This window comes from Guillardia theta, assembly GCF_000315625.1.
Source record: "Guillardia theta CCMP2712 unplaced genomic scaffold GUITHscaffold_81, whole genome shotgun sequence".
Classification (NCBI taxonomy): domain Eukaryota; class Cryptophyceae; order Pyrenomonadales; family Geminigeraceae; genus Guillardia; species Guillardia theta.
Genome location: NW_005434593.1, coordinates 42,842 through 56,408, shown reverse-complemented (window position 1 = coordinate 56,408; position 13,567 = coordinate 42,842). Strand labels below are relative to the sequence as shown.

General features: G+C 55.9%; 6 protein-coding genes across 6 annotated transcripts; 1 reads left to right on the top strand and 5 right to left on the bottom strand.

Moving 5' to 3' along the window:
- Positions 1-731: 731 nt before the first annotated feature.
- GUITHDRAFT_115074 (hypothetical protein) lies at positions 732-3,030 on the bottom strand (the record flags this gene model as incomplete). Its single annotated transcript, XM_005825668.1, has 6 exons — positions 732-1,523; positions 1,601-1,792; positions 1,841-1,934; positions 2,146-2,208; positions 2,424-2,661; positions 2,745-3,030. The coding sequence occupies 6 exons, from the start codon at positions 3,028-3,030 to the stop codon at positions 732-734; spliced, it is 1,665 nt and encodes a 554-aa protein (XP_005825725.1).
- A 1,200-nt stretch (positions 3,031-4,230) lies between these two features.
- On the top strand, positions 4,231-5,873 carry GUITHDRAFT_165111 (hypothetical protein). Its single transcript, XM_005825667.1, has 7 exons — positions 4,231-4,620; positions 4,669-5,063; positions 5,110-5,205; positions 5,353-5,437; positions 5,483-5,593; positions 5,635-5,708; positions 5,761-5,873. Exons 1-7 carry the CDS (start codon positions 4,390-4,392, stop codon positions 5,834-5,836), a joined length of 1,068 nt encoding a protein of 355 aa, XP_005825724.1. The 5' UTR covers positions 4,231-4,389; the 3' UTR covers positions 5,837-5,873.
- A 10-nt stretch (positions 5,874-5,883) lies between these two features.
- Positions 5,884-6,414, bottom strand: GUITHDRAFT_115072 (hypothetical protein; the record flags this gene model as incomplete). Its single annotated transcript, XM_005825666.1, has 1 exon — positions 5,884-6,414. One exon carries the CDS (start codon positions 6,412-6,414, stop codon positions 5,884-5,886), a length of 531 nt encoding a protein of 176 aa, XP_005825723.1.
- Positions 6,415-7,066: 652 nt separating this feature from the next.
- Positions 7,067-8,373, bottom strand: GUITHDRAFT_154611 (hypothetical protein). The gene is made up of 6 exons (XM_005825665.1): positions 8,119-8,373; positions 7,849-8,072; positions 7,563-7,630; positions 7,427-7,460; positions 7,301-7,380; positions 7,067-7,147 (listed from the first exon to the last, which is right to left on the bottom strand). The coding sequence occupies exons 2-4, from the start codon at positions 8,008-8,010 to the stop codon at positions 7,439-7,441; spliced, it is 252 nt and encodes an 83-aa protein (XP_005825722.1). The 5' UTR covers positions 8,011-8,072; positions 8,119-8,373; the 3' UTR covers positions 7,067-7,147; positions 7,301-7,380; positions 7,427-7,438.
- A 946-nt stretch (positions 8,374-9,319) lies between these two features.
- Positions 9,320-10,759, bottom strand: GUITHDRAFT_143945 (hypothetical protein; the record flags this gene model as incomplete). Its single annotated transcript, XM_005825664.1, has 5 exons — positions 9,320-9,670; positions 9,838-9,962; positions 10,042-10,278; positions 10,323-10,712; positions 10,747-10,759. The coding sequence occupies 5 exons, from the start codon at positions 10,757-10,759 to the stop codon at positions 9,320-9,322; spliced, it is 1,116 nt and encodes a 371-aa protein (XP_005825721.1).
- An 841-nt stretch (positions 10,760-11,600) lies between these two features.
- On the bottom strand, positions 11,601-13,567 carry GUITHDRAFT_76875 (hypothetical protein; the record flags this gene model as incomplete). The annotated part of the gene is made up of 2 exons (XM_005825663.1): positions 11,601-11,815; positions 13,444-13,567. Coding segments are annotated over 2 exons (339 nt in total), but the record flags the coding sequence as incomplete, so codon positions are not given.

Sequence of the window (13,567 nt, the reverse complement as noted above, 5' to 3'; positions counted from 1 at the left end):
AAAGCTGGTGGCCGCGGACGGAGAAAGGGCAGCCGCCGACAAGGAGCCGGCGCTGCCCGGGGGTCCGCCTGGGGCACTGCAGCGGACGGAGGGAGGCTGGACACAGGAACACGGTACCGCTCGAGGTGGGCCTCCTCGCTAGCCTCCGAGTCAGCGGTAGCCGAGACCAACGTGACACCGCCCGTGACGCCTCATCCGCTGGCTGAGCACCGCCATCGATAAGTTGCTTACAGATTTACTGGCAGAAGGTACAAAGAATGTTTACGGGGCCCCGCCTGGGGCGGAAACACCACTTGGTCAGGTTGACAGAGCTACCAATATAGGGATGGACCAACGTCACGTCCGCCATCAAGCCCTCGTAACGATCGCAGATCCCAGGGATGTGGATGTCGCGGGCCTTGGTTTTGTGCCCGGATGAGGATGGCGTCGAGACTGAGGATCCCCGCCGCTGTATCGAGGACGCAAGGGAGGCCGGCTTCGCTGAGCCTGGCACCCCGTATGCTGAAGAGCTACTCAAGAAGAAAAGAAGGGCATCATCGTTCTCCCCGACATGCTCATGAATGCTGGCGAGTGTCGGTTTCCTACTTTGAATGGTTGAAGAATCTCTCGCACGTTGGGTTCGGACGCATCACACGGAGATGGGAAGAGAAGGGAAAGCAAGGGTCAGCTAAGAGCAAGCAGGCAAAGGTGGTGGAGGAGGTGAAGTCATCTGAGTAAATAGGTTTATGTCGTCATCGTCTTCTCCGTGCTGCCACGGCGGCTCCTCGTCCCTCCTTGTCTCGTACGATTCGAAGAACTTTCTGCGCTTGTCGCTTCGGGGCAGACGAGGAGCAGCTGTTCTCCTCCTCCTCCTCCCCCTTGAAGCTCCTCCTACGTGTCTTGAGCACGCGGTCAAGGGCCCGACAGCCGTGGCGGTCTAACCAGTGGGCGAGGAGGAGGTTGTTGTAGCGAGGCTGCATGAAGCGACGAAGGCGGTCGGAGGAGGGGGAGGGGAAGAGTCTCTTGAAGCCTCCCGCGAGCTCGAGCTCTTCCTCCGTCTCCCTTATGATCTCCTCGTCCAGCTCCGTCAGGTCCTCCAGCGGGTTTCGCTTCCCCTTGCAGACTTCGACTTGCCGGTGCTTGTCGGTGACGGAGGCTCGCTGGAGGCGGGAGGAGAAGGCGAGGGAGGCCAAGCTCTCCTTCCGCTCCCGCAGCTCCTTGAGCTTCCGCCGGCTGTAGGTGCAGATGCCGAGCATGTTGAACATGTCCACCACCATCCCGTTCTTGATCCGCTTGTCCAGCTGCGAGTCAGCTGCGAGCGAGGGCGACGTGTTGACTTCGATGAGCCAGGGGTGCAGGGAGGCGTCGAGCATGACGTCGAAGCCGAAGAGTTCGTAGCAGTTGTTGCGGTAGGGAACGAGCTGCTGCAACTTGGAGTTGATCCTCCCCTCCACCGCCAGCAGCGTCTTGACGATCAGGTCCTCAACCTGCTCGAACACGCTCTTCGTGTCCACCCCTCGCTCCTCCAGGTGCTCCTTGAGCGCCTTGAGGCTCCACTTGAGCGGATGTTTCTCCCCGTCCTCAGCCCCCGCGCGAGGAAGGAGGCGTGAGTCTTGTTGACCGAGTAGTTGGTGAGGTGGCGGAACAGGTCTCCGCTGCTTCCCTTGACGTCCTCATCGTACGTCTCCGTGCAGAAGCGAGCGAGTCCGTCCTGGTAGAGGTAGAGGCGGAGGGGGTCAAAGGAGGTCACGAGCACGTACAGTCGCATGTCGAACTTCCTGCCGTCGATGAGCAGCGGCTTGTCGATGTACTCCTGCACCACACAAGAGCTCGAGGCCCCCAGGCTCTCCGGCTGGCTCACCAACTTGATCCCCTGCCCCCTCGCCGACGCGCGCGGCTTCACGATGTAGGTGACCCTGCTCGCCTTCTCCTTGCTGTCCGTCAGCAGCCGCTCCCTGCAAGACCCGTGAGGAGGCGACGAGACGATGACACATGCGATGCTGAGGAATCAGAAGAGGAGAAGAGAAGGAGGGAGAGGAGAGGAGAAGAGAAGGAGGGAGAGGAGAGGAGAAGAGAAGGAGGGAGAGGAGAGGGAGGGAGGGAGGGAGGGAGGGAGGAGGGAGGGAGGGAGGGAGGGAGGGAGGGAGGGAGGGAGAGCAAGGGTACCTGTCCTCAGGATGAAGGTAAGTCTTGGGCAGATAAGTGAAACTTGCTTGCCCATGCGATCTTCTGCTGCAGAGATCAGAGAAAGGAAAGAGGAGGAGCCAGGAGAGGCAAGCAGAGGAAGGAAGAGGGAAAGAAGAGGAGGTGGAGAGGAGGGAGAAACAAGGAGGATGGCGAAGAGGGAAGGAATATTACGAAAAGAGGAGGATGGAAGGAGGAGGAGGAGGAAGAGGAGGAGGAAGGGAGGAGGAAGGGAGGAGGAGGAGGGGGAGTGAAGGAACCTGAAGGCGACGATCGACTTGGCGAGCGAGTCTTTTCTGCCGAGGAAGAAGGTACCCGGGAAGTGGCAGACGCGCTGGAACATGTTCAACTTCTTGTACTCCTCTTGTTTCAGCGGCCGACCCCACCACACGTTCCATCCTCCCTTTTGCGTGCGAACTCCTCCCGCCCTCCTCCACGCGTTGCGGACGCAATTAGAGCTGGCGCCGTCGATCTTGAAGAAGAACTTGTTCTTCGGTGCTGCCTCTTCCTCCTTACGCACATCATGAATGAGGGAGAAGGGGACAAGCGCCGCGTCAACTTGTTCTCCTGCCTGCTCCAACCTCCTTGCTCTTGCCTGCCACGTTGCCTTCTCCTGCACCTCCTCGCCGACTGCCTGCCTGCTTCCTCCATCCTGGTCTTCGAAGAAATCTTCTTGACTCCTCCCATGCTCGCCATGTCTCTCTCCTCCTCGTTGTCGTCCGTGTCCATGTCTTGCTCGGGAGCTGGATCAGGGTCTGAGTCGAAACCATCATGACCCAGCGAGCTGATGGCATCCTCCTCCTCCTCCTCTTCCACCTCCTCCTCCTCCCGTATCTTGCCGCTTGCTGCTTCTTCCGCAACAATCATTCTTACTTCCATGAACCCTGGACTAGGCGCCTGGAACGCTGATCAGAGTGACAACAAGGTGGATGGGGTTGGGGGCTACAGAGCTGCTGACTTGTCTCCTCTTGTCCACTTGTCCCCTCACTCTCCCTCAGCTTCTGATGCCAGTCTTCCCTTTCTGTTCCACAGTCCCTGTTCCTAATCATCTCCTACTCCTCCTTTCCTCATTGGTGCTTCTTTTCTCTTCTCTTCCCTTCCCTTCCCTTCCCTCCCTTCCCTTCTATCTCTTCTCTTCTCTTCTCATCTCATCTCGTTTCTCTTCTCTTCCCTTCTCTTCTCGTCTCTTCTCGTCTCTTCTCAGCTCTTCTCGTCTCGTCTCATCTCTTCTCATCTCATCTCAACTCATCTCATCTCTTCTCATCTCATCTCCTCTCCTCTCCTCTCCTCTCATCTCATCTCATCTCCTCTCCTCTCCTCTCATCTCCTCATCTCATCTCATCTCATCTCGTTTCTCTTCTCTTCCCTTCTCTTCTCGTCTCTTCTCATCGCATCTCATCTCTTCTCTTCTCTTCTCTTCTCATCTCATCTCATCTCATCTCATCTCATCTTGTCGCCATACATCTCATCTCATCTCATCTCCTCTCATCTCATCTCATCGCATCTCGTCTCATCTCTTCTCATCTCATCGCATCTCGTCTCATATCATATCATCTCCTCTCATCTCATCGCATCGCATCTCATCTCATCTCATCTCTTCTCTTCTCTTCTCATCTCTTCTCATCTCTTCTCATCTCTTCTCATCTCTTCTCTTCTCATCTCATCTCCTCTCCTCTCCTCTCTTCTCATTTCATCTCCTCTCCTCTCCTCTCCTCTCATCTCATCTCATCTCTTCTCTTCTCTTCTCATCTCATCTCATCTCATCTCATCTCATCTCTTCTTTTCAGTTTCCTTTCAGTTCATCTCGCGCGCATGTGAGATCCGTTGGCATCCACCCCTACCCACCCACCTCCTATATATCCTCCCACCCTACGATTTTATTTCCTACCCTGTATTTTTACTATTTCAATGACCCCTCCACAACCACCATCATTGTACCCCTACCCACCTTATCTGAGTGGATCCTTGGTCTACCCCTACCTACATGCTGACGATGCAGAAAAGCATCGGGGGCAGGGGAAGGAAGGGAGGAGGAGAGGCGGGAAGAGACGACAAGACAGATGAAGTGCAGAGTTGACGAGAAGCAGGAGAGAGGAGGAGGAGAGGGAGGGAGGAGGAGAGGGAGACAGGAGGAGGGGAGAGGGAGAGAGGGGGAGAGGAGTCGATGAGAAGAGAGTAGCAGCAAAGCCATTAGTTTGATCCCTAGGGGGTCTGAGGGCTGCGAGCATGCGCCTGCTCTGCCTCTGCCTCTTCCTCTGTTGGTTTTGTCCCCCCCCGACCTCTCGAGCTTTGTCAGTCCGAGAGCTGCAGGATGGCATTCCCCTGGTCTCCTCCTTCAGGTCGGGGACACAGCACTTCTTCCTGATCAAGGTCAGCGACCAGCAAGGTCGCCCCTCCCCTGTCTCCAACGCTCTCGCGACGAAGAAGCTGTCGGTGCGGGTAGAGACGAAGCTGCAGGTGAGGCTTCATGCCTCCTCCCTCCTCCCTCCCTAACGGTTCTGGCAGGGCGTTGTGCTTGCTCTCTGTCACGATCAGCTTCCCTGCGGCGGCATCGAGTGCTCGTGTCCTCGCAAGCTGTTGGACGCAGGGGACAGCGAGGACAAGTTCGATACGGAAAGGAGCGTGGAGGTCAGCCCTTGCGACCTCCTCCGAGGCTCCTGGTACATCTCCGTCGAGATCCCAGCCGCAGCCGCAAGCATCGCAGGTTCCCAGGAATTCTCTGTAGTGGCGAAGCTGAGCGACGGGCTGGTGAGAGTGGGAGCGACGGTGAAGGAGAGGGTCTGCTGCATGCAGAGCAAGGTGCTGTGGGTTCAGATCTCCGAGCCCAGGAGGGGCCACGAGCTGCGCGTCAAGCTCCTCACCGACGACCGCGTGCGCACTCAGAGCCCTCTGGTGCTGAGGTGAGCTCACGCCGACGCGTGCGGGCCTGACCTCCTCCAACCTCAGCGTCAGCTACAATGGCTGCGATGGCGATGGACGCACGTTGGGAGCGAGCATGGGATCAGTGTTGACGCTTCCGCCAGACGAGGTGCACGAGGGCAGGTGAAGCAGGAGGCGAGGCGAGGCGAGGCGAGGCGAGGCGTAGAATCAGACTGATCAGAAGATGGGGGAGGACAAAACGTGAGAGCGAGAGAGTGGTTGGAGAGCGAGGGAGGAAGGAGGAGCGCGAGGAGAATGATTGAGCAGCAGGCTGTGCATCCGTGTTCGGGCCGTCAACCGCAACGGCGCTGAGTTCACTTTGTCAGTGTCGTATCGCCCCGAACTCAAGTGGACGGTGAGCTGGAGGGTGGGAGGAGCAGGTAGGAGCTGACAGCCTCAGGTCGTCGCCTTCCTCGCCTCCACGTTGGTTCTCGTCGCTGGCACCTTCGCGGTTGTGTGCTTCATCAAAGTTCGCCGTCGCTTCCACAAGTACCGCATCTTCGCCGACGAGGTGAGTCTGCGCGGGAGCTGCTGGGAGTGAAGGAGGCGCAGGTGAAGGACCGAAAGAGGAGCCTGAAGATGGCAGTGAGAGACAAGGAGAGCCCCGACGAACCTCCGGGCATGCGGTCACGACAGCGAGGAGCCTTGCTTGTTCCTCTGACCTCTTGACTGGAACAGGCGTTTCACGCTTGTCGACAGCGACAGCAGCGACTCAGGGGAGGAGGTGGAGCTAGTGAGGGGAGTGAATGCTTGAGCACGTGGATCATGTTTATTACACTGCCTATCTCGCCTGTGCCTAGTTCAAACGTGTCCCCCCGCCTTCCCTTGCTCCCCTCTCACCTGCCCTGCCTTGTCAATGGCAACGAGGATGTTGTTGAGCAAAGTTCCTGGTTTCCCTTCACAGATGATGCGAAGAGACTTGCGTTTGAACTTCTCCCAACCGATTTTACAGGTTCTCCTTCTCTTTAACTCAATGTTGTCCACTCTGCTTCTCTCCTCGACCCTCTCCTGCTCGAGGTCGTGAACGTCTTGCTCCTGCTCCTTAGGCTCATCAAGTTGCATGGGCTTCAGTGTGCAGTCAGCTTGAGACGGAGCAGCGTTCTCTGCTTCTTTCTCCCCGTCGGCGCGAGGACGCGCGGGGTCGGTGGAAGGCTCAAGGGGCTTGCCGGTTCTCGAGTCGCGTCCAAGGAAGAAGAGATCGGCCAGGTCTCCTGCCTCATCCGCTTCCGGCCCCCCTGTCGCTGCCAAGTCGAGGTTCCGCTCGGCGAGCTCAAAACCTTCAGCGCTTGCGGTAGGAGGCGACGAGGATGTAACGTCCTGCATGTGCGACATTGCGTCGCCGATAAAACAGAAGAAGAGGAGAGGGGTAGAGGTAGATGCGAAGGAGTTGAGGAGGAGGAGGAGGAGGAGGAGGAGGTGGCGGTGAGTTGTAGGGTAGAAGAACGATCAACGAAGAGGAGGAGGAGGTAAGTTGAGGAAGGAAAGTTGAGGCGATAGTCGCAGAGGGGCAAGAAGAAAGAGGAAGGAGTCAAAGCCTTGTCAGCAGTAACGTGATGTGATTGAACGAGGCGTCGTAAGGTACCATATTTACTTCATGTGTAACCAAGAAACATTGAGGTCAGGATCCTTCCACGGCCCGAGTAGGCTCTGGTAGTAAAAAGCCAGCCTTTACCACACACAAGTTACATGGCAGGTACATTGACAGCAGTCAGATCGTTCGAGATCGTCTGATTGGGCTTTAGGTCTTCTTGGTTTGACTGTCATCCGATCATCGCTGAGCCGCGAGGTCACGACGCATCAGCGTCACTGCAGTAGTAAAAGCCGTACTAGAGTCATCACGCGGCCCCGTCTGGCCTCTTCAACATCGAGCCGGATGGTGACCGGGGCCCGGGGACACTGATCCCGGCCCGGGCCGTCACTGGCACTGAGAGTGAGCTTCCGTCGGGCTGCACCGGGCCAACTAGCTACACAGGTCCGATATCACAAGGTCGTGAATCCATGGCTTCGGCCATCAGGTCGGCCACGAGCTGGGCGTCGAGGGCGACCAGCATGAGCAGGATGAGAGGTGAAGGAGGAGGGAGGGAGGGAGGGAGGGAGGGAGGGAGGGACAGAGGGAGGGAGGGCGGGAGGGAGGGAGGGAGGGAGGGAGGGAGGGGATGGAAGGGGAAGAGGAGGAAGGGCTGGACGAGTCACATCGTTAATTATTGCAATCTTTCAGTTCGTCTGTTCTGTTCTTGTCGTGACCATCCCTGGTTGTCAATGGTGTCATCCCCGACATCTTTCTTGCCTGAAGAGAGGGAATCATCTCCTCCTCTTGCTGCTTCTTCTTCTCATCCCTCCCCAGATCCTCACGTTTCTATCTGCCAATGCAGCCGCTGGTGATGCTCCTTCAACCCTTCATCCTCTCTTCCTCCCCTGTTCTGTTGCTTCCTCTTCTTCCTCTCACCTCTTGTGCACTTTCCCCTCGTCATCTTTCTCAGGTCGGCTTGCGGATGTAGCGAGAGACTGGAGTCATCTTCCTGAGGAGAAGCACGAGGAGGGGATGGAGGTGAGAGGAGACAGAAAGTTCGAGAGCTGCGACCAGTAAGGAGGAAACATCCGAGGATGAGCGAGAGGAGCGAGGAAGGAGAAGGAGAGATGAAGGATAGTCGTGAGGAGCCAAGAGCGAGTCACAGATGGAATGGAAGATCGGAAGGGTAGCGGGAAGGAGAAGGAGGGAGGAGAAGGAAAGGCTTCTATGACTTTCAAGTCATTTGGTTGCGTCAGGTTCTGCTTCAAACTCACTTGTTTGCTGGTTTCCCTCGTACCATCAACGCACTCGCGACTGTTCGACGTGTAAGATTTATCACCTTCTGCTCCTTTTTCTGCTGCTCCTTCTGCTCCTTCTACTTCTGCTTCTGCTCCTGCTCTCCTCCCCTCTCTTCTCATCGCGTGTAGATCGGCGTTCGGGAAGGAGCAGAGAATTGGAAGCAGCACACAGACTCGACCAGGTGGGGACCAGCTGCCTCCTCGAGCTGAGGCTCAGCTGGGGGTCAGGTGGCAGGAGTCAGGCGAGAAGACCTGCGAGACGATCTACGGGAGAGGATACGACAAACTGAGGCAGCAGATGAAGCAGCTTCATCCCATCCTAGATGCCATGATGGTTCCTATTCCGCCTCTTTTCTCCCTCCTTGCAGTGTTGTCCTGTCCTCTCACCGGTCTTCTTCGTCCTTCGTTCTCCTTCTCCCTCTCACCTCTTTTCTCAGCTGCTCCCTTGTTCTTCCCTCCTCCTCCCCTCACTCTGCTCAGATTGAACATGGTTACGGCGCGGTCCTTTCTCGCCCGACTCTCTCCCTCCGCCTGCGAGAACTGTTCGTGTCCCCCCCCTCGTCTCTTCCCCTCACTTGTTCCTCTCCTTCTTCAGTTGCGTCGTCGCCATCCTTGCTGGTCAGCAAGTCGCACCGCAGCTAAACAGGTGAACTACCGTGAGGAGGAGGAGAAGGAGGAGGAGAAGGAGGAGGAGGAGGAGGAGGAGGGAAGGGTGTGTGTGTGTTTGTTTGTGTTGGCGGGGGTGCGGGTGGTCTGCTTCAGCAGAGGCTGACGAGCCCAGTCACATCCGAGGAGCGCTGCGAGCAGGAGCCAGTGAGGAGGAGGTGAGGACAGTGATAGCGCAAACTCACTTGGCGTGGGGAGAAGAAGCGCAGGAGGAGGTGAGGGAGGGCGGGAGGAGACAGCTAGTGATCAGCGAGCAGGCAAACGCGACCATGTCGTCGATCGATCATGCAAGATATGGTCTGTGAGAGAAACGGGGAGGAGGAAGAGGCGAGGATGGCAAGTGTTTTATTAAAGACGCAAACCAGAGGGCAGAGAAGAATTTTGAACGAACAGCTGGAGGCTGTAGGGAAGAGAAAAATCGTATGAGGGAGCCAGCGAGATTGATGATGTCAAGCTTCGCACTCCTGCTGCTGCTGCTGCTGCTCCGACTCCTGCTGCTGCTGCTGCTGCACCGACTCCAGCTGCTGCTGCTGCTGCTGCTTCTCGACCACCCGAGGAGCCCAGCAGGAGGCTCTCGACCGAGTTGAGCTTGCTTGTGTCTCGCGGAGGAAGGGAGGGGACGCTCATCGTCCTCATCGTCCTGCTCAACGTCAGCTGGGCGGCTCCTCCTGTCCTCCCACCTGATCGACGGGAGACCCTGCGCCCTCCTGCTAGGCTCCTGCTTGGGGGGAGACGACGGGCGATCACCTCGACCTTCTCGCAGTCAGCGATCAAGGGGGAGGAAGCTAAACCCGCGGCAGGAGCGAGGAGGAGGAGTGGGGTAGAAGTAGTAGTGGCAGTAGGAGGAGGGGAGGGGGAGTAGTAGTAGCGGTATTTGTAGAAAGTAGGAGCAGGAGTAGGAGTAGAATGGGGGTGATGTTGATAATGACCATGATGAAGAGGAGGAGAAGAAGGAGGAAGGATAGGGTTCACCAGCTGCCTGCTTGCTCTTCTTCATGTTGAAAATCCTCAGCTTCTCTCCTCCTGCTCGTCGGATTCCCTTGATCCTCTTGCTCACTGCCCGGCGGTTGACGTCGAGAAACTTCTTCTTGGTCAAGAGCATGCGGGCAAAGATCTGAGAAAGTCAGAGACAGCGGAGCGGAAAAACAGAAAGACGATAGAGATTCGTCAGGGAATGGAGAGCGATCTGAAGTTGGGGCGAGGAAGAGGAGGAGGAGGAGGAGGATGTGGAGGAGGAAGATGCGGAGGAGGAAGATGCGGAGGAGGAGGAGGAGGAGGTACCTTGATCTCGTTCATCTCCTCCTCGTCCATGCCTTGTGAGATGCCTGGGAGGTTTTTGAGGTCCAGGAGAAGCGACTCGAGGTCCTCCAGTGACTGTTGGAAGTAGACGTCGATGATCCTTCCTCCTGCTCCTCGTCATCCTTCCAGCCTTCGTGCCCCCGCCCCCTCCCCCCCCGCCCCCTCCCCCCCGCCTCCTCCTCTCACCGAAGGCTCCGAACTTCTCGTGGCGGCGGAAAACCTCGAGGTTGCAGGAGGAAAAGAAGGCTGCGGGCGACGAGACTCTTGACAGTCCCACGCGAACGTCGGGGGGGAACCCCAGCAGCACGCGGTCATAGCCTGGCATCTGAGCCATGGGGGGGAGGCGCGTCCTACGAAACTCCCGCTGGTTGGCCTCCTCGTTGGAGTAGACGTGGAGGCTGAGGCGAGGAACGGGAGGAAGGTCTGTAGGAGGTGAGGGAGACAAGAGGAGGAGCAGCCAACTTCACCTGCTGTCTCTCCCATCCTCAGCTTCTCCACCCGCTGCTTGTGATCCGTTGAGTTCATCTTGTGCCCTCCCAGCGCCTGCGAGCAGTGGAAGAAGATGTTGCAAATTTCGCACCGCCACGGCGTCGAGATGTCCACTCCTCCCTCCCCCAAGGTGCACAGCAGAGGCATGAAGTCCTCCCCTCGCCCGCTGCTTCTCGTCCTCTCGCTCTCTCTGTGCAGCCTCCCTGGTGCCATGAAGTTGTCAAAGTTGACTCGCTCGCGGCCCAGCAGCTCCTCCATCGCATTCTCGGGGTCGAAGCTGAGAACATGCGCAGCTTTATCGCCTTCCAAGAAGACCTCCTGATCGTGCTTGATGCTAGCACCGTTCATGCCGTTCCTCTTCACGCTGCCTGCAAGGAAAAAATCAGAATGCTTCCTCCTCACCGCTCTCAAGCATCCTCACCCCTTTCACGTTCTAATGTCTCTGTTTCTCTAGCTCCCCCCCCTCCCCTACGCCCTGTCTTCTCCCGTCCTCTCCTCTCCTTTCCCTTCCTCTCCTCTCCTGTCCTGTCCTTTCCTCTCCTCTCCTCGCCTCTCCTTCCTCTCTCCTCCGCTTCCCTTCGCCTTGTTCCCTTGTGGCCTAATTTTGTTCCGCTTCCCCAGCCCGCACAATATTTTTAGTTAAACCTGTCAGACGTTGACTTTTTTTTTTGTTAGAACCAAAAATGGCTTAGAGAGGAAAGGAGAGAAGAAGAGAAGAAGAAACAAACAAAAGAATCACATGTGTATCATGACATGCGTATCTGACATGTGTATCTGACATGTGTATCTGATATGGATATCATGGCATGTGTATCTGATATGTGTATCATGACATGTGTATCTGATATGTGTATCTGATATGTGTATCATGACATGTGTATCATGACATGTGTATCATGACATGTGTATCAGACATGTGTATCTGACATGTGTATCTGATATGTGTATCATGACATGTGTATCTGATATGTGTATCATGACATGTGTATCTGATATGTGTATCTGATATGTGTATCATGACATGTGTATCATGATATGTGTATCTGATATGTGTATCTGATATGTGTATCTGATATGTGTATCATGACATGTGTATCTGATATGTGTATCATGATATGTGTATCATGACATGTGTATCATGATATGTGTATCTGATATGTGTATCATGACATGTGTATCTGATATGTGTATCTGACATGTGTATCATGACATGTGTATCTGATATGTGTATCTGACATGTGTATCTGACATGTGTATCATGACATGTGTATCTGATATGTGTATCTGACATGTGTATCTGACATGTGTATCATGACATGTGTATCTGACATGTGTATCATGACATGTGTATCTGACATGTGTATCTGACATGTGTATCTGACATGTGTATCATGACATGTGTATCTGACATGTGTATCATGACATGTGTATCTGACATGTGTATCTGATATGTGTATCATGACATGTGTATCTGATATGTGTATCTGACATGTGTATCATGACATGTGTATCTGACATGTGTATCATGACATGTGTATCATGACATGTGTATCATGACATGTGTATCTGACATGTGTATCATGATATGTGTATCTGACATGTGTATCATGATGTATCTACCATCTACTTCCTTGACTTCGCTACTCCTGATGGTTTCACGCAGCTGGAATGCCGGAAAGCGTGAGCAGCAGGAGCAAGGCTGTTTCAAGCACCAGGAGGGACGGAGGGGAGGAGCGACATGCCGAAGCAGAGCAGCCGAGAGTTTCCAAGGCTGTGGTTCCGTTGCCGTCCACTCGCGAGATGGAGACGAAGCAGCAGAAGGGGAGTGAGGGAGGGAGGAGGAAGGAGAAGCTGCTGGAGGAGAAGGTTGCGATGATGGAGCGACGGCTCTCGTTGCATCAGCATTGGCTCGGCAGAGACTCTCAGCTGGAGTCTGATGCTGCTGGGTACCAGGTGGAGCTCGACGAGTCGCTCAAGCTGAAGTTTCTCAAGGAGAAGCTGCTGCAGAGCCACCAGGAGATCGAGAGGCTCCGCTTCGAGCTCGAGCACGAGATCGAGCTGAGAAGGCTCGGAGATGAACAGCTCGAAAAGCTGCTGGGGTCAGTTGATGAAAAGCGGCGGCAAGTTGGGGAGGGAGAGGGCGCGACGAGGCGGCAGGAGGAGCGACGAGCAAGTGAGCGCAGGCTGAAGGAGGAGGCGATTGAGCTGGCGGAGTCGAACGTGAGGCTGCGGGAGGAGGTGGAGGCTGCGGGAAGGAGGTGGAGGAGCTCGCAGCAGCGACTGGCAGTGGAAGGAGCGAGGAGGAAGCAGCTGCAGCGGATCCTCTTTGACCGCCTCCTCCTCCACAAGCCCATGGAGTTCGAGGAGCTGCTCTCGCTAGACCTGGAGGTTTGGAGGAAGGAGGAGGCAGCGGCAGCGTCAGCGAGAGAGGAGGAGCTCGAGCGAGGACTGCGAGTGGAGCAGATGAAGAGGATGCAGGAGTCGAGGAGGTGGCAGGACGCCATGCTGTCGCTGCATGAGGAGCTCGAACGATGCCTGCGAGAGCTCGAGGAGGAGAAGTTGCTGCGAGGGAAGGCAGAAGGAGCCCTGCTGAGCTGGAAAGGAGGAGAAGCAGAGAGCCTGAAGAAGACGATTGCGGAGCTGTCTGAGGAGAGCCGGAGGAGGAAGGAGGAGAGCAAGGGGCATCTGGAGGAGAGCAGGAGGATGCGAGATGCGATGAGGAGAATGGAGGAGGAGAGGGAAAAGTTCATTGCGGAGCTCGAGGAGAGGAGGATGGAGGTGGAAGTCGAGCTGAAGGCTGTCAGGAGGAGGGAGGAGGGGTTGTCCCTGCGCGAGGACGAGGTCACTCTGACGGAGAAAGATCTCCTTGCGCAGTTTGCGCTGCTAGAGCAGGAGCTGGGGAAGAGGGAGCAAGCAAAAGAAGAGGGAGGACGATGCTCGTGCTGCGGTGAGGGAGCGGAGTGGCGGGGAGGAGCTGACACTGCTGGGGGGCAGGACGGGAGAGAGGAGAAGAGGAGGACGCGAGAGAAAAGCTGAAGGGAGAGGTCCTTGAAGCCAACATGCAAGCTGAAAGTCTCGAGAGAGGTGAAGGCGAATGACATGATGCTGGATGATGATGATGATGATGATGATGATGATGATGATGATGATGATGATGATGATGATGATGATGATGATGATGATGATGATGATGATGATGATGATGATGATGATGATGATGATG